This window comes from Lissotriton vulgaris, chromosome 8 (genome assembly GCF_964263255.1).
Source record: "Lissotriton vulgaris chromosome 8, aLisVul1.2, whole genome shotgun sequence".
Taxonomy (NCBI): Eukaryota; Metazoa; Chordata; class Amphibia; order Caudata; family Salamandridae; genus Lissotriton; species Lissotriton vulgaris.
In genome coordinates this window covers 207,362,646-207,390,415 of record NC_141696.1, presented here as the reverse complement: position 1 = coordinate 207,390,415, position 27,770 = coordinate 207,362,646, and the positions used below count along the sequence as shown (strand labels likewise).

The window sequence follows — 27,770 nt, the reverse complement described above, 5'->3', positions numbered from 1 at the left end:
TTCTTATTCCAAAAAAGGACGGCTCTCCAAGGCCTATTCTAGACCTCAGACCGCGAAACATATACATACAGTCAGACCATTTTCACATGGTCACACTTCAATAAGTCCTTCCTCTCCTGTTGCAAAACGACTTCCTTGCTACTCTAGATCTCAAGGACGCATACTTCCACATTCCCATTCACAAGGCTCACAGGAGGTATCTCAGATTTGTAATAGACGGGCAGCACTATCAATTCAAAGTACTCCCATTCGGAGTCACAGCAGCGCCAAGAGTATTCACCAAGTGCCTAGCAGTAGTGGCAGCACATTTACGAAGACAGCACATACATGTCTTCCCGTACGTCGACGACTGGTTCATAAAAGCCAGCTCATATGACCAGTGTGTGGAACACACTCACGGCACAATCCAACTGCTCCACAACTTGGGGTTCACAATAAACCACACCAAGTCTCATCTGCAACCATCCAAAGTACAACAGTACCTCAGTGCTACAATAAACACCTCAACAGAGCTAGCTTATCCCACTACAGTAAGGATAGCCAGCATGCAAACCCTTCTCACAAAGTTTCAGCCACAACACTCCCTTCCAGCCCGAGTGTTCATGCAACTCATAGGGATGATGGCCTCTTGCATTTTCATAGTTCCCCATGCAAGACTTCAAATGCGTCCTCTACAAGAGTGCCTATCACGTCAATGGAACCAGGCTCAAGGTCAATTAACAGACCTAGTGTTGGTAGACCGTCGGACTCATCGCTCTCTGCAGTGGTGGAACACCAAAAAACTTTGCAAAGGGCGACCGTTCCTAAAGCCAGTTCCCCAAATAGTCTTGACAGCGGACGCATCGCTCTCCGGCTGGGGAGCCCACCTGCTGCAACACACCATGCAAGGCAGGTGAACACCACAACAAAAGTTACTCCATATCAATCACGTAGAGTTACTAGCTATATTCCTAGCACTGAAAGCTTTCCAAAAAAAAATGTCAAACCATGCTGTGTTAGTCCGCACCGACAACATGACAGCCATGTACTACATTCAAAAACAGGGCGGAACACACTCCCTGCAATTTTCTCGACTAACTCAAGACATATGGCGCTGGGCTATACCTCAAAACATATTCCTTCTAGCCCAACATGTTCCAGGAGTACAAAACACCATAGCAGATCTGTTAAGTCGTCAGACACAACAAACCCTTGAGTGGGAACTTCATATGCAAGTTCTTCAACCATTCTTTCAGATGTGGGGACAACCTCAGATAGATCTATTTGCCACTCACGAAAACGCCAAATGCCCAAGCTTCGCCACCAGATATCCACACCCATTGTCCAAAGGCAATGCGATATGGATGAACTGGTCAAACAGATTTGCGTACGCTTTTCCACCTCTACCACTCATGCCACTAGTACTACGCAAACTACAGCAGCATTCTCTAACCCTCATCCTAGTTGCTCCAATGTGGGCCAGACAGCCGTGGTACACAACACTGCTACAACTGTCTGTGGTACCGCACCAAAAATGATACATGTCTTCACACCTTTTAACACAGAACCATGGAGAGATCAGGCACCCGGACCCAGCTCAGCTCAACCTAGCGATTTGGCTCCTGAGGTCTTAGAATTTGGATATCTAAACCTTCCTCCTGACTGCATGAATGTCATTAAAGAAGCTAGACGCCCTACCACTAGAGCATGCTAACAAGCCAAGTGGAAACGCTTTGTAATATATTGTCACAACAATAATATTAACCCCTTAGACGGGTCTATTCAACACGTCATAGGATACTTACTGCACCACCAAAAATGTAACTTAGCCTACACGTCTATTAGACTGCATCTTGCTGCAATAGCAGCATATCTACATAACAGACAACATCTATCTCTGTTCAGAGTGCCTGCTATTAAAGCCTTTATGGAAGGTCTTAAAAGAATAATTCCTCCCAGAGTGCCTCCTTCACATTTATTGTTCTCACACGGCTAATCAGACCTCCCTTCGAACCATTACATAAATGTGAACTAGAATTTTTACCATGGAAGGTTGCGTTCCTAGTAGCTATTACTTCTCTGGGAAGAGTTAGTGAACTACAAGCACTAACCATTCAAGAACTCTTTTTGCAAATGCATCTTAATAAGGTTGTTGTATGTACTAATCCAAAATTCCTGCCCAAAGTCATTTCTCCCTTTCCAATCAATCTGGGGAACAGCCCGTTTTCTTCTCGCAGCCACAGACAGTAGCAGAAAGAGCTCTTCATACCCTAGATGTCAAGAGTATTGCTATACTACATCAAGAGAGCACAACCCTTTCGTACGACAAAACAACTTGTTGTGTCTTTCTCCCCACCGCATAAGGGTAATCCCATTTCAGAATCTGGGATAGCTAGATGGATTGTCAAATGCATACAGATTTGTTACCACAAAGCTAAACGTACGTTATCTGTTCCTCCTAAAGCCCATTCTACAAGAAAAATAGGGGCTTCAATGGCATTTTTAGGGAACATTCCCCTAGATGACATCTGCAGAGCAGCTACATGGTCTACACCGCACACATTCACAAAACACTATTGTGTAGATGTGCAAACCAAACCACAAGCTAATGTGGGCCAGGCTGTTCTCAAAACATTATTTCAAACTACTGCAACAGATAGGGGTGGTCGCCGCTAAGAGTGGGTACTGCTATACAATCTATGCACAGTGTGTAATCTACAGCTCATATGCCTCGAACGGAAAATGCTACTTACCAGTATGCATCTGTTCTTGGCATGTAGAGCTGCAGAGTTACACACGCCCACCCGCCTCCCTGGCTACCCTTGTCTGTTCTAGTATAATCTTAATTAGATACAGCTTACATGGACATCCTTCCTTTTCTTGCAAAGCTCCATCATTTCCCTAATGGCGAAAAACAATCTGAGGATGGAGCCGATGCCCATGCGCAATGTGGTCCAAAGGAGGAGTCACCTATCTCGTGACTTCCAAAGAACTTTTTCAGGACAACAACAAACTGCCAACATCGGGGCCCAACACTAGGTGGCGATCTATGCACAGTGTGTAACTCTGCAGCTCTACATGCCAAGAACAGATGCATACTGGTAAGTAGCATTTTCCTTTTGATCAATTAACATCCTCTCTTAAATGACCTGTCTTGTCTATAACAGTTAATAAAACCAATAATGTTTCCGGGGCTTTGGTATTAAATAAAGTCTGCTTCATTTATTTGACAAAATAATCACTTTTATTTTTTAGGATGAAATTTTGGAGCTGTTGCAAAAGAAAAACATCTGATTTTAACACATTTTTATCCCAAGAAGGCTGCACCTCAGGACAGCACTTGTGGGTTAAAAAAGATGCTGTAAGTATACATCACAGTGCTGTTTGTAAAATGATATTTTAAGGTTATGTAACACTAAAAAACATAAATTTAGTGCTAGTCCGTCCCATTACCTTACCTCCATTCCTTTGCAATGTCCAGTTATGATATTGAGAGTTCAGGGCTCCATTATACAGCAGAAGTCAGCACTTCAAACCTTTTCTTCACAGAATCGATTTTATGAATTTTCTCATTCTGTTTTTGACTTTCTCTGGTAGTGAGGGCCGTTTGGGACAGGGGGTGTGCATGCCCAGGTTTGCTTTTTAGGTTTCAATACTTTCCTTTTACCCCAGTTATGGGTGCCAGGAATTGTACATAAAGTGGTTTTCACTTCTCTAGGGTTTAGTTCTCTTCCCCCCACTTATGCTACCTTAAACTACTCAGTTATAGCACCACATCAAGCATTCTGTGGTGAAATGCTCTTTTTGCATGGGCCTTAATCAATTGTTGAAATATACATTTGGCTGTTGTGCCGTGTCCGCAGGAGTTATGTGACTTCTAGAATCCGACAAGTGATATCATCTTTGTTTAGGTTCTAAGTGCTAGTATAAGTTCACTGGGACATCGCCTTAGACCCAGAGTTCCTACCCTGAATGTGCCCATGAAGGACATGGTCGTACGTTGGTATATCCTTAAAATGGGTCTTGCATTACTTGCATGGTCAAGAACACCGCCTTTTCTGTCAACGACTAGAGAGGTCGCTATACATGGAACCTTAAAGTGTGCATCCCATTTTACAGTGCGTTTAGTACAGCAAGATTCGAACACGTTTACATCACCCTGGTAACAGCACTGCTTGTTAGTCCAGTACTATTGTATTAAGGCTGATACAAGGCCTTTGCCCTTCACACCAAAGGCATGTGGGTACAGAAGTTTGAAGAATCCTCACTGATCTCCTGAGGGTTCACTCGTTCTCAGAACCTTACAGAAGAGGGGTATTCAGGGATATTCAGCCTTCCATGCCTATAGTAGTGGTTTAACAGACATGGAACCACTTTGTCCTCCTTAGACTCGAGAATGTTGGTCACACACCTATCCACATGGGATTTCCATAAGCCCAAGATGAGTTCCAGGTATCATCTGCTCAACAAGTTTGAGTTTTTAAGAAATACTTTGCAATGAAGGACTTTTTTTCTCAAGAGGCTCGTAGTCAAGCTTTTTAAGAACCACATCTAGTGGAGCACAGGCCTATGTAAGGCCTGTGCTCCTGCTTCCAGGCCGTTCTTCAACTCTCAAAATAATCCAGATCAGTTTACAATGTTTCCTGTGAGGCATTTGGTCTTGGAGGCAGTAATCTACCCCATCTACACGCGGCTTGTCTAAGTCTTGGTTAGTAATCAGACTGACTTGTCTGTTGACAATAGAAGAGCAAACCTACATGCAATGTTGTTTCCAAACCATCATGAGTGGCACCAAAGGTTCTCTTGGTCAAAAGGCAACTTAATCTTTGCCATTCAAGAAGAGAGTTTGCATCCGAGTCATCCCACCTGCAAGAGAATTTAGAAAAGATCTATTGAATATTGCCAACCTAGCAAAGGAAGTTAGGGAAGAGCATTACCTATCGCAATTCTGAACACCGTGAAAGATTTCACTTGTATGGGCACCTTTGTTTTGTGTTGGATCTTTGATAAATGCTCTTGTCTATGTTGGACCGGTTTGGAGTTTCTTGCTGAAGTACAAATATTATTTTCAATGTAGCTAAACGTAGGCTCTTGGCTCTGTTAGTGCTTTGTTCCAAAAGGACTTCACGTGCTTTTTTGACTAAAAGTGCTTTTTCTCATCTTTCCAGTAATGGAGATGTTTGTGAATGTAAATATGCAATAAGCATCGCTGTCCGCCTGACTTTTTCGAGTTCTTTATTGCTAAGCAGGCCTGCTAGAAGCAGTTCAGGCAAACTCAGTTTTATATGCAACTGACTGCTTTTAAAGGCCACTGGTATGTCTATAAACACTCACCTTTCATTACAGTTACCACAAGCTGATAGATGGCATGCATGCATGAATTAATCTCATCTACTGGCAAACGCTCGGGCTGCTTTACAACCTTTCAATTGTCATTATAAGCCAGTATGTCCCCGTTGTATCATCTGATGCAATTCTCACCTAATTTTCCGATTTCTCTGTTCTTTTCCCTTTTTTAGGTCTCGGAACTGCGAACAGATTGCGAAGCAATCTGTCGTTCCGAGACTCTTTTGCAATCATTCTTGCTTTCAAGGAGTCAAGGGAGACAGGAGACAAGTGAGGTGCACGCGCAACCTTGGAACTGGGATCAGGTCGCGCGCGCTTCCTGTCTTTATTATTATTATTATTATTGGAAATTTATTAAGCGCCTGGTTACGCCACTGGCGTGTCCCCGCGCTATGACAAGTGGAGTGACTGTCCCCCCTCCTCCCAACCAAGCTACCTACTGAAACAGATAAGTTTTAAGTTTTTTTCTAAACTGGATTTCGGAAGGTTCAAGCCGAAGTTCCAGTGGCAGATTATTCCAGCATTTGGGGGCAAGGTATCTGAAGGATCTGCCTCCCATGCGAGCTTTAGAAATTCTAGGTACTTTTAACAGCCCGGTCTGTGAGGACCGAAGGCTGCGTGTAGGCTCATAGTAGGCTATTAGGCTCTGAAGCGGGAGAGGTGCCTTGCCATTCAAAATACGGTGGCAGGTGGCAAGGGCCTTAAACTGCACTCTCCTCTCAATAGGGAGCCAATGGAGTGCTCGCAGGGCTGGCTTGGCAGATGCCCTCCTAGGGAGTCTGAGGACCAGCCGCGCTGCCGCGTTTTGGAGAACCTGCAGACGACCGATGACCCCGCCTGTGGCCCCCAGATAGAGTAGGTTCCCGTAATCAAGTCGGGAGGTGACCAAGGCATGCACCAGCGTCTGACGCGCTGAAATAGGAAGCAGGTCTAAAACTTTCCTAAGGGCTCTCAGAACACTGAAACATACCCCCGCCACCCGACCGACATGTGGGCCAAAGGTGAAGTCCCTGTCGAGCCACACGCCCAAGTTCCTGGCCTCACGGCAGGGAGCGGGAGCTTCCCCCAAACAAGGTGGCCACCACGCCGACGACCACGCCGACGGTACACCCCCCACCACGAGCACCTCGGTCTTGCTCCCGTTCAACTTTAAGCAGTTGGCAGACATCCAGGCAGCAAGATCATTCATGCAGTTCCTGAAAATGTCTGCCGCAAGACCGGGCGCGCGCGAAAGGGAGATGACCAACTGCGTGTCATCGGCGTAGGACACCAGGCGGAGGCCATGACCCTCCACAATGGCCGCTAGGGGGGAGACATAGATGTTGAATAGAGTTGGGCTCAGGGACGAACCCTGAGGAACGCCCTGGCCCAGCTCAATCTCCCTAGAGTAGCACTCACCCAGTCTGACCTGGAAGCACCTCTCAGAGAGGAAGGATTTAATCCATCCAAGCGCAGCTCCTGTCACCCCACCTCCATTCAGACACTGTAGCAAGGTGGAATGTGCTACAGTGTCGAATGCTGCGCTTAAGTCTAAGAGGATCAGTGCCATCGTCTGGCCCTCGTCAACTCCCTGTCTGAGTGCCTCCACCGCCACGAGGAGAGCAGACTCCGTCGAGTGACGGGGACGGAAGCCAAATTGCGAGTCGTGGAGTAGCGAAGCCGTCTCCACGAACTGCATGAGTTGTATGTTGGCTATTTTTTCCGCCACCTTCGCCATGTAGGGAAGGAGGGAAATAGGACGGAGATTCTCCAGCTTTTCAAAGCTAACGTTTGCCTTTTTTTGCAGGGGAAGTACCACCGCCTGTTTCCAGGCCTTCGGGACCACTTGAGACTCAAAGGAAGTGTCCAAGAGCTGACGCACATAGGGCTCTAGCACTGGCAAGCTGTCCTTAAGCCGGTTGGGGGTGGTCGGGTCTCTGGGGGAACCGGATTTAATAGATCCACAGATACGAAGAAGCTCCGTAGTGGAGGGGGTGACAAACATGGTCAGCCGATGTTCCCCTTCCCTTCTTGGGGGTTCCAAGAGGGCAATGCCACTATCTGTCCTCTGGGGGAAAGAATTATATATATTGGAGACCTTGGTTGCAAAGTACTCCGCAATACGATTACAGCCTTCCGTAGTGCAAAGTTTCTTAGGTGCTGAGGCGGATTTTCCTATTGCAATAGATTTGTAGATAGAGAAAAGCTCCTTGGTGGACTGCTTAGCTTCCTCAATTTTATTGCAATAATATGAAGATTTAGCTTTCCTAATCAACATGTGATAGGCACGTCTGCAGTCAGTGTAAACAATTTTGGCCTGCGTGGAGTATGCGATCCTCCATTTCCTTTCGGCGCGTTTACATGCAGCCTTGGCCGTACGCAGGTCCTCATTGAACCAGGGCGCCGACCGTTGTATTCGGCCGCCTGATTTCGACATACTCAGAGGTGCCACCTGATTCAAGGCTTCCAAAATGCGTTGGTCCAAGTTGAAATTAACTTCATCAACCCCGTCGCCCCCAGGATGACCTTTCTCGGTAAGTGCCTGATTGAATTTGGCCAGGGAGAATGCTGTCCATCTGCGCCTAGGATGTTTATCAGCGGGATGGTCATCGGGGCGGGGTCCCTGTATTCCGATGGTAAAAGGGACGAGGAAATGATCGGACCATGCGATGGGAATCGGTACTTGGGCGTTCACTTGGCTCCAGTTAGCAAAGACTGGGTCCAGAAGGTGACCCAGCTTGTGGGTGGGTGACAGTACCTTCTGCTCGAATTGTAGGCTAGCCATCGTGTGGCATAGCTCGCTCGCCACTCTGTCCGAGGGGGTATCTAGGTGTAGGTTAAGATCTCCTAGGACCAGATATTTATCCGAGCGTAGGGCGGCTTCAGTGACACCTTCCACTAGCTTTCCAGCAAAGGCTGTGGAAGAGCCTGGTGGTCGGTAAATTAACAAGCCTTTCAGGGTGAAGCGGCCATTAATGGAAATGGAAAAGACGCCAGCTTCACTGTCATCGATCGCAGTGCGATCCAGCTGACATTGATAATCTTGCCGCACAACAATGGCTATACCGCCCCCTCTCCCACGTGGCCTGTCTAGCCTATGTAGGCAGTAGCCTTCAGGTATGGCCTCAATGATCTCCGGCATGGAGTCTTGATCAAGCCACGTTTCCGTAAGGAATAAAAGATCCCATGGTTTCCCCGTAAGGAGGTCACGGATATCAAGGGAGTGTTTCCGTAAGGAGCGAACATTTAATAGGCCACATACCAAAGTATGTTGGCCTGCGATTAGTGCCTTGCCGGTGTTAAAGGTGTACTCGCAGTGGCTGGAGGCCGCATTGGTCCCTGCGTCAATGCTATGGGGACATAGCCCACATAGCTCTCCTCGGAGGAGAAGTAACTCATCTCGACTCCAGGAGACTTGACAGGAGGGAGAGGCAGGGATTGTGGCCCCAGGCCGCAGTCGGCCGCGGACGGGCGCAGACGGGCTTAACTCTGGCGCAACTCCGGCGCGCCTTCGTCGCGCCCGCTGCGCTCGCCCGCTGCGCTGTCGACAACACATCCGCCTTATATCCCCCCCAGCGTTCCAACCACTAGAGCGCTGCTGTTCCCTACCGGAAGTGCCTGGCTCGGACCCTCCACGCCCTCTGCACAAACGGCGCTAATCCCCGGCGTCAGACCGAGGCGGGAGGGAGGGGCGAGTCCAGTCCTCCGTGAACAGTCTAGCAAGCTCAGCCGAGCTAAAATCAAAGGGCTCACACAACACGCTGCCAACACGCTGTGCTTCCCTGCCAGGTGAGAGGAAAAAATGTGGAAATTTAAAATAATAGCATAAAATGCTCACGCGCCGCTAAGCATGCGAGCAGAAGCGCTTTGGTATTTAAAAGCGGTAGGGACGCTGCCACAGTCCACTTACCACACAAGGCTCCTGGATCCGGTGCCTTATATCCCCCCCAGCGTTCCAACCACTAGAGCGCTGCTGTTCCCTACCGGAAGTGCCTGGCTCGGACCCTCCACGCCCTCTGCACAAACGGCGCTAATCACCGGCGTCAGACCGAGGCGGGAGGGAGGGGCGAGTCCAGTCCTCCGTGAACAGTCTAGCAAGCTCAGCCGAGCTAAAATCAAAGGGCTCACACAACACGCTGCCAACACGCTGTGCTTCCCTGCCAGGTGAGAGGAAAAAATGTGGAAATTTAAAATAATAGCATAAAATGCTCACGCGCCGCTAAGCATGCGAGCAGAAGCGCTTTGGTATTTAAAAGCGGTAGGGACGCTGCCACAGTCCACTTACCATGGCTCCTTGGAAGCAGACTCGCACGCACACACATACAGACCCCCCCCCCTCGCCGCACATACACACACTCAACACGCACACATACAGAACATTTCACACAGAGACCCCCCCCCCCTTCCCCTTCCCCTTCCCCTTCCTACCTCGTCTCGGCGTGTCTATGCGCTCCATGGTGACGTCACCGGCTTGCCCCAGTCGCGTGCCGTCCCTGCCTCTCAGATTGCGTGCCAGTGCTCGCGCGCAGCCGCCGTTCACGGCTGCGCGCGCCCCCCGCAGCTAAGGTCGCCGGTACGTAGGGAGAAGCGGGTTGCTTTGCCAATTGTGCCGGTGCTTTCTGGTGCTTAGCACCGGCACTGCTCCACGGGCCCCTTCACTTCATCATGAATTATCCCTGTCGTGAATTAAATGGTGCGCAGTGCGCACGGCATGCACGCCCCTGGGCCCCGGCCGGGCATCAGAGGCTCATCATTAATTGGGTGCGGGTCGGGCGGGCCTCACAGGCTCGCTCTTAATTAATCAAATGTGCGCAACTGCTGCACACGCGCGCGGGCCCCAGCCGGTCCTCCGAGCCGTCTTTTTATTAATTACATAGTGCGCGTCATTTGGCATGAGCATTCAGCGCGCGCAATTTAAAGTGCGAGTGAGACGTGAGGTGTGGCATCCTAAGACCCAGCCACGCTCCAACGACCGAGAGAAGGACCTCCGTCACCGCCGGCCGGCTGCCATAATTTAAACTATTACTAGCCCCTGCCTTCTACTGCCTGCCCGCCGTGCCCGGCCCGCTCCCGCCTATGGCCTACCTCGGAAGCTGCAGTCCAGGCCCAGCCCTCAGGTCAGTACCTCACCTACTCAAATGTTTGAGGCAATTGTAGTTTCCATGCCCATTCAAATATTGGTATCCTTGCAGAGACTGCCAACAAGTGTCAGTACTGCACTGCTGAAGGTACAGCCGCCGTCATATACAAAGTTATTGGGCCATTAAAAAAACAACGGGCCTGCTATACATTTCTGCCTATGTCTCCATTTAAATATGGCAGTGCTGCTGAGCGGTTCTGGTACTATCCGATTAATAGCGCACTCTCCTCCCAGTACTTGCCCCTGGAAGTGTTATGTATGTCCGTTTTGTTAACAACCACGGCGGCTCCTTTCACTTCCGACCGAGCAAGTAGTAAGGGGGGTGAAAAAGACTCGGAGCCCCGGCCCCCGTCCCAATCCTGTACCTTCCGTTTCTGTGTCGACTACCAGCTGTTCAACAAGGGCACGCGTGGATTTTTAGACAATTTTAGCGCGCACAGGCTGTTCACTGTATCACTGCATTCTCTTTTATGCTCTTATTGTGGGAAAGTGTCACCATTGTTACACAGACTGTGCATTTATCTGAGGTGCCCATAAGCTGAACAGAAGTGTCTCAACATTAAAGCAATAATAATGTAGTTTTATATAGAGCTTCATACTGCGCTTAAGGAGCTGTCAACAAGTTTTGCTATTACTAATTGATTCAATTCACCTTCCTCTAAACAGTGAACACAAGCAACAAAATGAAAAAAAAAATATTTGCGTTTCAATCTCAATTTGTAATGTTATAATGAAATACAAAGCAATTAAAATTTGTGTTGTGAACTTGTGAGTGCAGAGTAGTGAGTGCAGAGTAGTGAGTGCAGAGTAGTGAGTGCAGAGTAGTGAGTGCAGAGTAGTGAGTGCAGAGTAGTGAGTAGTGAGTGCAGAGTAGTGAGTAGTGAGTGCAGAGTAGTGAGTAGTGAGTGCAGAGTAGTGAGTAGTGAGTGCAGAGTAGTGAGTAGTGAGTGCAGAGTAGTGAGTGCAGAGTAGTGAGTGCAGAGTAGTGAGTGCAGAGTAGTGAGTGCAGAGTAGTGAGTGCAGAGTAGTGAGTGCAGAGTAGTGAGTGCAGTGAGTAGTGAGTGCAGAGTAGTGAGTGCAGAGTAGTGAGTGCAGAGTAGTGAGTAGTGAGTGCAGAGTAGTGAGTAGTGAGTGCAGAATAGTGAGTAGTGAGTGCAGAATAGTGAGTAGTGAGTGCAGAGTAGTGAGTAGTGAGTGCAGAGTAGTGAGTAGTGAGTGCAGAGTAGTGAGTAGTGAGTGCAGAGTAGTGAGTAGTGAGTGCAGAGTAGTGAGTGCAGAGTAGTGAGTAGTGAGTGCAGTGAGTAGTGAGTGCAGAGTAGTGAGTAGTGAGTGCAGAGTAGTGAGTAGTGAGTGCAGAGTAGTGAGTAGTGAGTGCAGAGTAGTGAGTAGTGAGTGCACAGTAGTGAGTAGTGAGTGCACAGTAGTGAGTGCACAGTAGTGAGTAGTGAGTGCAGAATAGTGAGTAGTGAGTGCAGAGTAGTGAGTAGTGAGTGCAGAATAGTGAGTAGTGAGTGCAGAGTAGTGAGTAGTGAGTGCAGAGTAGTGAGTGCAGAGTAGTGAGTGCAGAGTAGTGAGTGCAGAGTAGTGAGTGCAGAGTAGTGAGTGCAGAGTAGTGAGTGCAGTGAGTAGTGAGTGCAGAGTAGTGAGTGCAGTGAGTAGTGAGTGCAGAGTAGTGAGTGCAGAGTAGTGAGTGCAGAGTAGTGAGTAGTGAGTGCAGAGTAGTGAGTAGTGAGTGCAGAGTAGTGAGTAGTGAGTGCAGAATAGTGAGTAGTGAGTGCAGAATAGTGAGTAGTGAGTGCAGAGTAGTGAGTAGTGAGTGCAGAGTAGTGAGTAGTGAGTGCAGAGTAGTGAGTAGTGAGTGCAGAGTAGTGAGTAGTGAGTGCAGAGTAGTGAGTAGTGAGTGCAGAGTAGTGAGTAGTGAGTGCAGAGTAGTGAGTAGTGAGTGCAGAGTAGTGAGTAGTGAGTGCAGAGTAGTGAGTAGTGAGTGCAGTGAGTAGTGAGTGCAGAGTAGTGAGTAGTGAGTGCAGAGTAGTGAGTAGTGAGTGCAGAGTAGTGAGTAGTGAGTGCAGAGTAGTGAGTAGTGAGTGCACAGTAGTGAGTAGTGAGTGCACAGTAGTGAGTGCACAGTAGTGAGTAGTGAGTGCAGAGTAGTGAGTAGTGAGTGCAGAGTAGTGAGTAGTGAGTGCAGAATAGTGAGTAGTGAGTGCTGAGTAGTGAGTAGTGAGTGCTGAGTAGTGAGTGCAGAGTAGTGAGTAGTGAGTGCAGAATAGTGAGTAGTGAGTGCAGAGTAGTGAGTAGTGAGTGCAGAGTAGTGAGTAGTGAGTGCAGAGTAGTGAGTAGTGAGTGCAGAGTAGTGAGTAGTGAGTGCAGAGTAGTGAGTAGTGAGTGCAGAGTAGTGAGTAGTGAGTAGTGAGTGCAGAGTAGTGAGTAGTGAGTGCAGAGTAGTGAGTGCACAGTAGTGAGTGAGTGCACAGTATTGAGTGCACAGTAGTGAGTGAGTGCACAGTATTGGGTGCACAGTAGTGAGTGAGTGCACAGTATTGGGTGCACAGTAGTGAGTAGTGAGTGCACAGTAGTGAGTAGTGAGTGCACAGTAGTGAGTAGTGAGTGCAGAGCAGTGAGTGCAGAGCAGTGAGTGTGCAGGGTGAACAATTCCAATCCATACCACATAATTCCATTACACACCATATGCATACACTCCATAACACATGGCTAAAAGACATTGCCATTTACAATGCCATTAGCTGTAACTCAAATAAATCCGAGACCTATTGCATTTCCAATGCTTGTCCTACTGGTAGTCTTCTTTTGCTCCACTGTTTCAGAGACCATTCTCTATTGTGCCCAGTATTCTCTCAAAATATTTGAAGCCTTTAAAGTTATTATTATTTTTTTTGGGTGAGAATTTGTATCCAACTTTTAGACATTCATGCAGGATATGGGGATTCTCAGGTTATGGGGAAACACAGTTGAGATCCCAGAAGAAGCGGCAAGAGTTTGCTATTTATGGTTTCACAAAGATTTCCGGCTTAGTGCCTTTGGGGCTGTGTCATCGGGGACAAGTATGCATGGTTATAATAATTTTTCAGATATGTAAAACAAAGGTGTTGTGATTTTACATTGCAGCTCCCTTTCACAGCACCTCAGAGCCGATGCCCATATTTCAGCAGAAAAGATGTACACCAACCAAGCACACTCTGTCCGAATAAGGAATTAAAAAGCAAACATCTTATTTTGGGGCACAGAGACCCCACTGTGATATGAGCAGCAATCTCGGTTTCTCTGGGCAGCAGCTTTTTTGAAGGGTACTTTAAACACCATTCTGCTTCATACTATGCCCAATAAATATATTTTTAAAAATGTTTGTGTTAGAAACCTGTTGCGCCATATCTTTTGAAGAGTCCCGAAGTCGAAGCATTCAGCAATTTGTGGCTTTTACATGATAATGTGTTGACATCTGGGACTTTTACGTTAGATTTTACCTGTAAACTGTAGCTGAAAAGTACCACAGGCCTAGTGCTCTTGGCTAAAAATGGAAAAATATAAAGATCTAGTACATGACACAGACTCGCATAGCAACTATTGACTGAATGGGAGTGGGGCATAGAGGTGGGAGGGCCAAAAGGTGATGCAACAGCACTGTGAAGGATTGAACTACCTTCAACCATACATAATAAGAATATTGCACCTTGAATTTCAGTATGTGGCGTCCGGTGTCTATATGGTCATAGTACTTCTTGGTGACTTTCATTATCCTTATAATGTATGGTTGAAGGTACTGCATCCCTAAAAATATTGTCATCAGCACAGTGGTGCTTGCACGCTCAGGTCGATGGCCACCACTTTCACAACTGGTGAACATGGCAAGGGAGTGGAGGAGATTAGGGTTCAACAAAAGGAGGGCCATATTGTCCTCCCCTCCTCTCAGGAGCTGCATGCTTTCTTTGTATTGATTACCACTTAGAAAATGTGTTATTCGTAAGCAAAAGTATATATCGGTGCTATCTAAAACATGCATTGTTTGTGTGATGATCCTAATGTTTTTCGATACAAAGCAAAAACGGTGTGTGTTTTTGTGACTCTTTAGTTTCTAACATTACTTCTATTTTCAGGGTAAAAAGGTTGTCCCATGCAGGCATGATTGGCACCAAACTGGGGGAGTAGTAACTGTTACAATATATGCCAAAAATGCTATTCCTGAACTCAGCTATGTAGAAGCAAACAGCTCAGTGGTATGTATTTGCTTTAGTCACTTAATTAACTGTAGAAATTAATGGTCACAAAGGCTTTTTTGTTTGCAAATATTTTATTTGTATCTTTTGTTTAAGAAAGAAAACTTGTTTGCCTCCTCCCCCAAATACTGTACATTTATGGAGTTTATAAATATAACAGAACAAACGTTTACACTGTATTGAAAAATAATGACCAAGTAGAGTTGCTTGTGGTTAGTACATTGTAGAATCCAATGCAACTTAATTGAAGATACTAAATTTAATGTTCAGTTGATTGGCTTAAGTTCACCGTTACCTGTAAAGTTTTTCCTTATTTTCATCCATTTCTGAACCCAAGTAAATATTCTTAAAGATTAACTACTTTAGGTTCTGGTCTTAAAATGCAAACATGTACTAGGCTTCACTGAGGAGCTTACAAAATATTACTATGAATAATACCTCTATTTTCCTTGCTTTCTAAAGGTGTCGGTGTATCTCTTCTACTAGTACGGTTAGAGACAAATTTCATTGTCTAGAAAAGGCATTGAATATTTACTCAAAACAACTTTTCTGGTTAAGTATTCCTGGTGCTTAGTGCTTTACTCTTTTCTCGACAGCAAGGATATTTTATCTTGTTCAGTTTTGTTACAGGCCTGCACAAAGTACAGAATCGGTTTTAATAGATGAATGGATGACATTCACCCATTTGCAAGTGCCTTGACTTTATTAGACCTGTCACTGGCATTTACTCGGTTGTTCATGGCACAATGATTTCTAGAGTAAAAGAGATTGGGCTAGCTGGTTCGTTTTGGCTTGTTAACATGCATCATTTGTGCTCTACGGCGTTCAATACGAGGACTGTAGTGACCACCAAGACGCTGCACTTTCACCATACCTTTTCAAACTTTGTGGCACCTTCAGTCATCCATTCTCACTCTTTGTTCCTTCAGTTTTATACCTTTGACTAGGAAGCACATTTCATTTTTTAACTTAATGATTGACTCGGCAGTGATGTTAAAACTGAATTTTTCAGAGGATCAAGGAATAGCTTATGGAAAATTGGTTGATTATAAATGCAAAATAATGAACATATTGGTGTTTGTGTTCCAGAAGTCCACACTTTCACCAATGTCTTGGCAAAGGAGATGGGCATTTGTCCTGCTGAGTCAGGCAGTACAGAGCCAGAGTGTAAAATTCGATAAAGAAAATGCTCTGAAAGAAATTTGTAGGAGCAGGCTCTTATGAAAAAAAAATACCTCACCCTATTTTCCCATATCTACCCGAGAAAGGATGCTGTTTGTTGTTGATAGGACTGAAGGTAGCAGATTGCTGCTTCTCTCTCTCTCTCTCCTTTGGGATCAGCAAGGGCTTAGTCAAAATGCTTTCAACCACCCTAAATCATACCACTAGAATCTTTATTGTAGCTGCCAGATTTGCTAAAGTATCTCCTATGTGAAATCATTTAATTGAGTTTTTACTAAAGGAAAACCCTTGTTTAAGATTATTAAAGTTACAAAGTCCTATTTAGTAAAGCACCACAGCAATTGGATGGTGTATTAACCTCGTTTGCATCACAGAGGAATCACGATTTTCTAATAGTGATGAATTTCTTTCTTTTGCTTAAAAAAGCAAGATTTAATGGGAGTCCTGTCTCTGTTTTAACTCTTTTCAATATCTGCTTTAGATAAAAGCACAAAACGTAACTTTTTCTTTTCTTCTTAATTTCCTAATTATCTGTCTCAAATAGATAGTCTCTGGCCACTTTCTCCATAGTGTCTTAAAACACGCAGTGATTTAGTTGCCACAATAACTTGTTAGCTCCAGTAAGGCAATGTGCATCATTCCTGGGTGAGCACATTGAGGCCTCTGTAATGAATAAAGAAGCTGAGGTGAATCGTCCCCTGGTTCAGCAGGGTATTATTGGTCTGGTGCATGCACTTTACAAGGGCTTAATGGATCCAATATCTTGATGACAACAATCTTCATCTGCTCTTGGACTTTTGTCTGATATTGATGTGTCTTCAGTTTGACAAGCCTAATTTGCTGTACCTCGGCATAAAATCAGGGATTAGGAAAAATGGTATGAAGAAGTGCTGTGTACAAGCACTTACTCGTCTCTTTTTGCTTGGGCATCAGATGGATGAAGAGACTTTCCTCAGCTCTCCTCCTACGTTTGCTCATAAGCAAGGATGTCTGCAATCTCGCCCTGATGGTGATAGGGCTCGAGTTATTTTATGTGGAAAACAAAAGAATGCTCTTATGTCACCAAAGTCAGCTCAATAGTTGACCACATTAATCTTCTTTAAGATGGCAGTCCATTTATTCTCTAAAGTGTAAAGCTTTAATGGTTCCATAATCCTCATCCCTGCCCTCTTTGGAATGTACTCTTTTTTTTTTTTTATGAAGCTTTCTATTTGTTTTATGTATGAGCTGGGCCATCTTCTCATAGAAGCCCAGCACGTAGTCCATTGCCTCACTTGTGGGAGACATTGGTTTGCTTTCCCAACCCACTGTCACAAAGGCATCAGGCCCAGAGAAAGCAAGTGCAAAAAGAAACTTGCAGGGACAGAAGGCTACACCATTGGGTTGCACATTAGTCAAGAAGCCAACATAGTACGAGGATGCCCTACTTTCACAGCAGTGGAGCTTCTATGGTACCTATTATGCTTCTGAGCTTTTTGTTAAAATGATCAACCAGACCTTTGTGTTGGGACAGTAAGATGAGGGCAAGCAGTAGTCTATATACTTTATCCAGTATGACCCTCTTGTCCAATTTGACCCACACCAATTGCCCACACCTGAAGAACCTCTTTTGGTAAAACAATCATGGTGAATATTCCCAATAAACCACAGACCAACACAAGGGGGTCTGAGAAACTGCCTCAGTCAAGGCTAACACAATAAGAATGTACATGTTGCCTGAGGTATTAGAATGATCCAAGGGGTTGACCATTCCCATCCATACCCTCTCATATGAATCTTTGGCAGTGGTGCTGAAGAATCTGTGTTGTGCACTCCTTACTTACCAGATGCTTAGCATTGGAGAATGTTCAGGTGTCCTGGGGCACATAGCTTTGTGGTTGCGTCCTTTTACCACTAATGTCCCTGGACCAGACCTGGCCTCATTCATAAGTTGAGTACCCCCTTTAGAAATTGACGCTCGTATCAGACAAGCAGTCAAAGGCTTATTCAGCCTTTGGAGTTAAAGAAGTGATAGTCAACAGTGAACCCAATAACTATGAACAGTTTACAGTTCCGTGCTTTTAACTATGATAAGAAAAAAGTACTGTAACTCTTAAAGGTCCATCGGGGTAATAGGAGTTCATGCCAATGGTGGACAAGTACTTTCTCAGCTCCTGGCATTGCTGATGACTCGTGTGCAGGCAAAGCTGGCTCAGTCTGCATCTTTTGATCTCCACACTCCTTTTACAGCAGACCAGACAGACTTCTTTTGAAAGCAGACCACATCCCTTCTTCAGCAAGACGTTACAGACTTCTTCTGGTGATATCCCCTGCCTAAGATCATAGCTGTCAGTGGCACCAGTCCTAGGACTCAGAAGTTTCCCTGATGCTCTGTGGTGTGCCACTTACGCTGGTCAATAAGAAATCCTGGACAAATCTGTCTAGTTCAGTCTGACCCTTCTCTTAAAATACCTTTCCAGACATGTGTAGTTGGTTACCAATTCACTGTTCTACAGCTAGTTTGGGTAGCTCCCTCACATTGTCTATCCCTCTTCTCCAGAATTATTGTTTTCAAACAATAGCTTAGTAGCGAGGGACGGACGGACGATGTAAGTGTCCCAGAAGAGCACCCATAAAACTATTACAGACTGAAAATCTCACATCATACATCTATCAACCTTTTGGAAGCAGCACCTCTGGGACAATAAAAAGCAGGCCCGGACCTGAAAAGTTCATGCTGTTCTACAAAAAGAACCATTGTATTGCCCTTCTCGAATTTTTAATCTAAGCTTCTGAGAATGCTCCAGAAAGGGACAAAAGGCAGGACCCCGCTGAATGGTCACTTCTATATGAAGTCAGTCTCTATCCGCCCGCACTGGAGAGACTGTTGCTTCACAAAAGCCTCAGGTACGCCATCAAGGCACAATGCCAGTCTGGCCGTTAACCACCCTCCGTCTTATTTGTCATTTAGTCTGGGGCAATCCAAAATGGATTCTGATAAAATAATCTTAGTCTACACACTCGTAGTGTAGATGAAATATGCTGCTTTCAACCCTTCTATGGCTGTTATTGTCGAATATAGGTGAGTTTCAGGTTGCAGTTAAGGTCCTTCAGGTACATTGAAAAACCTAAGCTCGAAAACATCCTGACCTCTGGCAAATGCATTACTGCAGAGTGTTATATAAAAACTGTGGATTTTCTAAATTGAGAACTTTTTGTGCATTTATCCATCCATACTAATATAATAAAGAGAGAGCCCAAACCTTTGAGGCGGGTAATCTCAGGAAGCACAGCACCAATCACAACACCCAATACAGCGTTGGAAAGGGCAGTTGCAGCAGAAGGACATAGGCTATGCAGACGCCCACCATATACATTTAAAAGGTAAAAGAACCGTGCCAGCAAAGTAGTCCCTTGTGGGCGTGTCTGCGTTGTGCTGTGGGCGTGTGCTGGGGGCATGACAAACGCTGGGGGTGTGTGGTACGTTCCGCCCTTCATGCCATGTCTCATATCGTGTGCTAATCCCACCGTGATCCCTTTAAATACCCCTGCACCCCATAATCATAACCCACCCTTACTCCTTAAAATACCCCAACACCCTTAAACACTAACCCATATTAACCCTATAAATATACCCTGTACCCCAAAACCCAAACCTATCCCTAAACCCTAAACCCTAAAAATAGCCCTGTACCCCAAAACCAGCCCTGAACCCTATAAATACCACTGTACTTCAAAACCCAAACCTACCCCTGAACCCTAAAAATCCCCCTGTACCCCAAAACCCAAACCTAGCCCTGAACCCTAAAATACCACTGTACCCCTGTTACAACTGGGATTTCTGGTTGGCTAAGGCTTACTCCAAAGCCAGGCAGAAACCACCATTCTAGTCAGGGCAAGGGAGTCACACGCCAAGATAACCCCTGCTCACCCCCTTGGTAGCTTGGCACGAGCAGACAGGCTTATCCCGGAGGCAATGTGTAAAGCATTTGCGCACGCACATAACAACCTATCAATACACCACAAAATGACACCAAACAGGTAAGTATATCAAAAATATCTTTTATCTAGCTTTAGGCAGCTTAGCAAAAGTAATGTAGTTACACAATCTCTTTACTCTACTCAAGGGTTGCACTATATTCTAGGAAGTTAATTCAGTCTCAGTCTCAAATATCAAAGAAAGAAATGTTGTAGGTTGTACGATCTCAAAATCAGCTCTTCGCTGGTTCTAGCGCTGTTTTACAGAAGCGCCTCACCGTGCTTATTTCAAGAGAAGCCTCCGCGTAGGGAAAACCTCAAAAACGGCCTCTGCCGGTCCGGCTAGCTCTCCGCCCGCTCTCTAAAATCCAACGAGCGGCGGGGAGCCAGATTACAACTTTAGTGCTGGGACAGCAGGTCGGGGACGATGAACACACTCACGGATCACTCGGCGAGGACGGGTCTTCCTGCAGACTCGAGCGCGGCTCCCTCGCACGGGAGCGCTGCCTTCACGGCTGCGAGACCAATCAGAGCGCGGCCTTGGTGTCGAACCCACGATGCTAGGTCAATCAGGGCGTAGCTCCTTAGGCGAGCCCCTCGTGACGCCGACGCTTCTCTCCTGCTCCAGCCACTCACAGCGTGGCTGGATGATGACGCGGCGGCCCGGGGACCAATCCCAGCGCGGCGCCGCCAACCAGGCTTCGGTGTTGCTGAGGGGGCTCGTCTCTGGGAGCCAATGGGGGTGCAGCTTCTCCGGCTTCTTCTCCGTGGCCCCGGGAAGGGACAGCGAGATCTTTTGGGTGAATGCAGGCCCCGGGCAGTGGCGGTGATAAGCGGCACAGTGATTTTTAGGCTGCAAGAGGTGGGCGGAGCGTTTGTGAAGCCGCAGGATCCCTCAGGTGGTCAAACACGAAAGGAGGCACAACGATCCTCCGATCGTCGGTGATAATGTGCCGATGAGCACACCGATCTCCTGCACGGCCAGCAGTTGCAAATCACGCACCAAGTAGGAAACAAAGCACGATCTTCACGGTGTTCTGTAGTTTCTGGGGAACCTTTTGACCCTGGGTTCCAGGACAGAAGGCCAGCTCTTCTCAGGCCCTTGGAGATTCTTGTAGACACAGCACACAGCAAAGTCTTGAGGTCAAGCAGGCAGGGGTCACAGCACACAGCAAAGTCCCCTTCTTCTCGCCTTCAGTTGAGCAGCAAAACAGGTCAGCCCAGAGCACACAGCAAGGGCAGTCTTCCTTAGTTTCTTGAGCGGTTCTTCTTCTGGCAGAGGTTCCTCTTGATTGTAGAATCTTTCAGCATCCAGGGGCTGGGTAGGGCCCAGGGAGTCAAGCCTTCCCCTGGGCCCCAGCAGCAGCACGCCCCCGGTAGTTTCAAGTTGGAAAACAAAAGCACAGCACAGCACCTTTTTTATACCCAAAATCCTTTGTCTAGCAGGGTGCAGGCAATGTGAGAACCAGCTACAACTGGTTATGGGGAACTCCTTTCACTGGCCAGGCTAGGGACATCAGACGCACCACAGGGGGTGGAGCCAGCATTGTGTGGGGAAAAGCCCAGCCCTATTCAGGTCCCAGGTGTACCCCTCCCTCACATCAGCATGCTAATCTCTCCATTCACCACCGGGGCAGACCCATCCTGACTCCTGGAGCCAGGCTCACCAGCCAGCTCCAGCCAATCACACGCCAGACACAAATTACACAAACATGCCAACTTCTAGAAGTGGCACTTCCACACTAGACACAATCATGCCGCATACATCATTGCGCAGCATTCAATCTCACGAGTTCGCACATACCAAACTCGACTCTGCACTCCCCACACATCAGGAACTACCATGGTCACACATATTACCCATGCATTCCTATGGGAGGGCAGATCACTCTCACCACACACACAGAGAGCGCACACACTTTACACTGGACCACAGTGAAAAAGTGTGCAGAGATCTAAAATCACCAACACCAGGTTACAGAAACAGGCTAGGCAAAAGCAAAAAGTTTCGGGGTGAACCTGCCAAAAAGGGCCGGGTCTAACAACCCCAAAACCCAAACCTACCCCTGAACCCTAAAATACCCCTGTACCCCAAAACCCAAACCTAGCCCTGAACCCCAAAACCCAAACCTACCCCTGAACCCTAAAAATACGCTAGTACTCCAAAACCCAAACCTAGCCCTGAACCCTAAAAATAACCCTGAACCCCAAAACCCAAACCTACCTCTGAACCCTAAAATACCCCTGTACCCCAAAACCCAAACCTAGCCCCGAACCCTAAAAATACACCTGTACCCCAAAACCCAAACCTAGCCCTGAACCCTTAAAATCCCCCTGTACCCCAAACCTACCCCTGAACCCTAAAAATACCCTTATACCCCAAAACCTAAACCTAGCCCTGAACCCTAAAAATATCCCTGTACCCCAAAACCCATACCTATCCCTAAAACTACCCCTGTACCCCATAACCCAAAACTATATCTGAACCCTTAAAACACCCAAACACCCCAAAACATATACCTCTGTACCCCAAAACATATACCCCTATACCCATACTTACCTTATCCAAACATTTTTTTTAAAAACATGCTTTTACCATTCATGCATTTACAACGAATTACGTTGTAAATGTATGCGTGGTAAAAGCATATAAAATGTAATGCCATGCGTTATAATGGCATTGCGGAGTCATGGTACTTTCGTAATGAAAGTATGCGGAGTGATGGTATGCGGAAAAAAAGTTGCGGAATAATGGGTGTTTACCCTCCCCGGTAAGTACATTGGTGGCACGGCAGCCCACATCTCCAGCAACATACTCATGTTTTTTCACCACCCATTTGAAAAATGCACAGGTCTCGCTCATTGATGGCCAGCACCGACATACACTTTTAGACACACCTCCCGCCACAAGTTCTAGAATTGCAAACTTTAGAGCTGGGGAGCTACGTTAGAATCTCGGCATCAGCTCAACATCCTGTGATTCCAGGCAAATCGCTTTGTCTCCCCGTGCCTACCACAAATGAATGGGTTCTTCTGTAATGTAAATTGTGCTCATGCCATGTTGTTGAGTTCGCGCTATATAATATTGCAAGGAAAAATAAAGTAGGGAAACTCGAGTTCACACACTACTGAACGCGCACTCTTAAGTGCATCAGCAGTGCACTGTGAATCGGAGCGTTTCACAGGCCTGTCACAGATAAGAAATGCTATCTAAACGAAATCCTACAAAACAATATACTACTTGCCGGCAGCAATTCATACGTGGACAATGTCGGGACGGGCTGCTAGTCAAATATAAAGAGGTTAGTACAGTTATACTAACAGCTCAACCGTATATGGCTTTTGTATAAGAAGCTAATCCAATGGTAGTGTGCATCACAATAAGTATATTTGACTTCTTAAAGACCTAAAAGAATCCAGATGTGCCATAAACAGTGTTTTCTGAAACTATTATACTTCTAAGAGGCTGGAGCTTAATATGGCCAGGTATTCTGTGGAGAGGCACCTCAGGAATATATTTGTACAGGTGATTTAAAGAAATAAATATCACACGATGGAAATGAGCAATGCCGCAGTAAGGAGTGCTTATTGGATGCTGTGATATACAGATGAGGATTACCCAATGGTCATGTTTGCAAGAGCCCATTACATTTTTCTGGCCAACTTCCCTCCACTGTCTGCCAGCACAGAGCCTTCTATTCCTAACCAATGTAAGTACTGTTTTGGCTTTCTACCTATGTTTCTGCACAATGTTATAGAGAACAATGGTCCCTATTTTCAGAGGAAGCATCACTTATATACAATAATCATACTCTAAATATGTAGTATGTCTTTTGTCCAGCCGGACAAGAATTTATTTTGCAAATCTATATAAAATTAAATTGTTAGAAACATTCAATGACAAGTGGGCACAGCCGTGACCCACGAAACAGTCAGACAACAAAGCGAAGCACAGAATGGCCAAAAGGCAAAGTGAAATACGTCTGTACACTCCTATTTAAAAGTTTTAACAGACTAAGATCATTTTCTTTTACACCATTGCACATTACAATATTGCATAGTCATATTGCATATGGCGTTTTTTGGTGTTGACGACGTTTCGATGCCACCACTAGATACTGGGCATCATCCTCAGGACAACATAATATTTCATTGTTGTCTTTATGAATTTACAATTGCACTATGCCTAAATCGCATTACTGTACAATTACATGACACAGGGGAGAAATTGGGAAAGAAACAAAAAGGAACATGAATTGGTAAACATGAATACTGTTAGGCATGTAAAAATGTGACTGTTGTGAGTTTAAAATCGGCGAGATGTGTGGAACAACGAGTGGGGGAGGAAGGGAGTATGATAATGAAAATAGGAAAGCATATAAGGAATTATTAACCCAATATAAATTCTTGATCACAGAGACAAAAAAAAGTATTACACTGAGCAAATCAAAAGTGCTAAAAACTCAAATAAAAAGCTCTTTGAAATAACTAAACATTTGGCGGGATGTGCCCCAGATCTTAATCCCCCTTGCTCACAAAATTTCTGTGACTCACTGGCATCCTTCTTTTTCACCAAGGTGAATGATATTTTCTCAGCATTCACCCTAGGTGATAACCAAAGCACTGAAAAAATAAATATACCATCTTCAAGCAACAATCTTTCTTGCTTTGCAGAGGTCTCTGAAGATCAAATACAGGATATTATCAAAACTATTAAATCTGGATCAGCTCTGGATCCCTGTCCTCTGAATACCCTTTGTCTACTAATAGACACTGTGATTCCAGTTATCACCCAAATATGTAATCTAATGTTTCGCACAGGCATCTTCCCTAACCATCTAAAAAAGACCTTACTAAAACCTCTCCTGAAAAAACCCGGCTTAGAGAAAACTGAACTGAAAAACTACAGGCCCATAGCGAACCTTCCCTTTCTTGCCAAGATAGTTGAGAAAGCCATGAACATCCAACTTGCAGAATTCATCGAGCAACATCATCTGCTCGACGAAACACAATTTGGATTCCGCAAGTTTCATGGAACGGAAACAGCACTCATTAAAGTGGGGGATGATATCCGACTAATCAGAGACCATGGTGGCACAGCACTATTGGTGCTTCTAGATCTATCGGCTGCCTTCGACACGGTTGACCATAAGATCTTAGTCAACCGTGTCGAAAAGATGGGTGTGCAAGGCCTAGCAAAAAATCTACTGGCGTCTTTTCTGGCAGAGAGATCCCAGGCAGTTATACTGGGTCAATTTGAATCTGCAGAGTTGTCACTGCCATGTGGGGTACCTCAAGGTTCATCCCTTAGTCCGACACTATTTAATATATATGTGTCGGACCTCGCAAAAACCATCAAAGCGCATGGGATGAACCTTACCTCATATGCAGATGATACACAATTGATACTGGCTGTGAGAAATGATGGGGAAACAGTGGCGGAGAGTTTCAAAACAGGTATGCTGGCCATTGGACAATGGATGTCAGCAAACTGTTTGAAATTGAATTCCGATAAAACCGAGGAGGTCACTTTTGGCCATCTCACCCCTAGCTGGTCCCAAATTTGGTGGCCATCTTCCTTTGGAGCTGTGCCTAAACCGGTCACGAAAGTGAGAAATCTGGGTGTCATCTTTGATGACAATCTAAACTTCATGGCACATGCCAATCAGACAGCCTCCACAGCCTTCTATAAATTACGACTGGTCAGGAAGATTCTTCCTTTTCTTCCCAAAAATGTGGACAAGACATTGGTCAGCGCTCTTGTCCTATCAGCATTGGATTACTGCAATGGCTTGATCGCTAATGCTCAAGTCAGGATTATCAAGAAAATGCAGACAATCCAAAATGCAGCAGCCAGACTTCTCCTTAACATCCCTAAATTCAAGCCAATAGCTGAGAACTTAAGAAGTCTTCATTGGCTCGCTGTTAGGAACAGAATTAAATTTAAAACACTGTGCATCGTTTACAAGACACTACATCATCAAGCACCTCAATTTTTGAGTGACCATCTCGTCCCATACATTCCCACTCGGACACTACGATCAGCAGGACAAAATGACTTGATAGTGCCACGGACTAGGCTGGTCAACTGGGGAGACAGACGTTTCCTAGTTGCCGCCCCAAAACTATGGAACACACTCCCGCAAACTATAAGATCCAGCCCAAATCTCATGTCCTTTAGGAAGAAACTGAAGACATGGTTATTTAACCTTTGAAAAAGTCACAAGATCACACGGGAGAGTAACAATAGTACAGCGCCGAGACGCCTGCGGGCAATTGTTCGCGCTTAACAAATGTTAAAAATAAATAAATAAATAAATAAGGTTTGGTGTGACTGAGTGCCTTTTGTGCGTGGTCAAAGCGGTGAGACCACTCTTTGCCGATCAATCTATACAGATTACACTGTGATAAAGTGAAAGGGAGGACGGCGCAGTAATTGGTATTGTACGGCTGCTGAGAGACCACATCTGGATTGGTCATGCATTAATTTAAATGCGGATGCAATCTAGTGTCGTGACGTGAAAACTTAAGCGTGAGGCGCAGCAGTCAGTGTGTTTAAACAATCACAGGGTTCATGCATTAGATCGTGTGAGCATGAAGGTGGTAATGAAATGAAAAAGTGGATAAAAACGGCGCAGTGATTGGTAGGACACATTCGATAAAGCATGTGTCAAGGCAAAGGGCACCTAGACAATAAGACTTTCAGTACAATCTTAAGTAGGCTGTTTCACTGTGGTATTTCTACAGTACAGTCAGCCAAAAAGAGCATTGTTGCCTCTTTTCTAAGGTAAGCCATTACGTAGCACCACCCCCAATTCACTGAACTACAATATATGTAATGGACAATTGATCAATGATCTGCCTCATTTTGAACTTGCCATTTCCTCTCCCTTTGGCTTATTTCATACTTCTCTGAATTTTTTTATTATTTTAATAAAGTTAACTATTAACCCACTGTACAGAAGAACTTGTTAATAAAACTGAATAATTGCAGCAGTTTTTCAGTCTGTTTTTTTATTCTGTTTGTCAAAAAATCATGCAAAAAATGTTCAACACATTCTTGGTTTTTTTCCCCTCAGGTAACAATCCATATTATATTTGATGGAGAAAAGGAATTTCATCAGAAAATAAACTTATGGGGTGTAAGTAATTTGTTGTCCACTTAGTAAAACCAGCCAAACTGTTTTTGACTTATCACACCTTAATTTACTTTGCATTTATTAAAACCTGTTATAATTACTATATAGTCTAGCACAAATTAATACCCAATTTATCCTCGGTTAAGAATATTCTTTTAGCCATTTGGCTCTAGAAAGGAGTGTGCTCACCATGCAGAGTCACCCGTACCTCTCAGCCGCTTGGTGGTGGATCTGGTCTTAGGTCCGGGTTAGAGAGGGGCTCTTGCCACTCTGTCCTTGTCTCTCGGTACCTTGAGCTCTTTAAAGTTTACATGCATGCAAGCTCTGCAAAAGCAGCAAGGCTACCTAGCAGTGCTAAAGCAGGCCAACCGGCTTGGTACTAACTTTGAGGAAATGGGTAGCACACATCTCCCCATTCGGGAAACAACCGCAGTGTGGTTTTTGCGGTTTGTGTACACCGAGTTCTTCCGGTGCAGCAGTGGCTCTCTAGCTTATGTGCTTAGTCATAGGAGTTTGAGGAGAAGCCCAATGACTAACAATACCAGTGCATATATAGAGTTTGAAAAAACAACCATTCTCTGTGGGGAGAACTTGCCTCCTCAGGTAGAATGCTTAGTAGAGAAGCCCTTAGTCGGTCCCCAAATTGCACTATGTAGGTCTGTTCCTTTGACACATTTCAGTAGATTCTCCAGGGGTCTGCAGTGGCAGTATGCCTTGTGTAATTCCCTCCTCCTTGTGCACAGTTCCTGTAGTCAAAGTAGCAGAAAGAAAAATGTAGCAAGGGAAGGATTGTTTCTCTGTATGTAGTGGCTATTG

General features: G+C 45.5%; 1 protein-coding gene across 1 annotated transcript in view; it reads left to right on the top strand.

Annotated features, from left to right (window-relative positions):
• The window catches only part of CHORDC1 (cysteine and histidine rich domain containing 1), a 109,456-nt gene that overhangs the window by 44,438 nt on the left and 37,248 nt on the right, over positions 1-27,770 (top strand). The window contains exons 8-10 of the mRNA XM_086933987.1: positions 3,235-3,340; positions 14,557-14,676; positions 26,895-26,957. Of these exons, the coding sequence (XP_086790113.1) occupies positions 3,235-3,340; positions 14,557-14,676; positions 26,895-26,957 (289 nt within the window). The remainder of the gene's footprint in view (positions 1-3,234; positions 3,341-14,556; positions 14,677-26,894; positions 26,958-27,770) is intronic.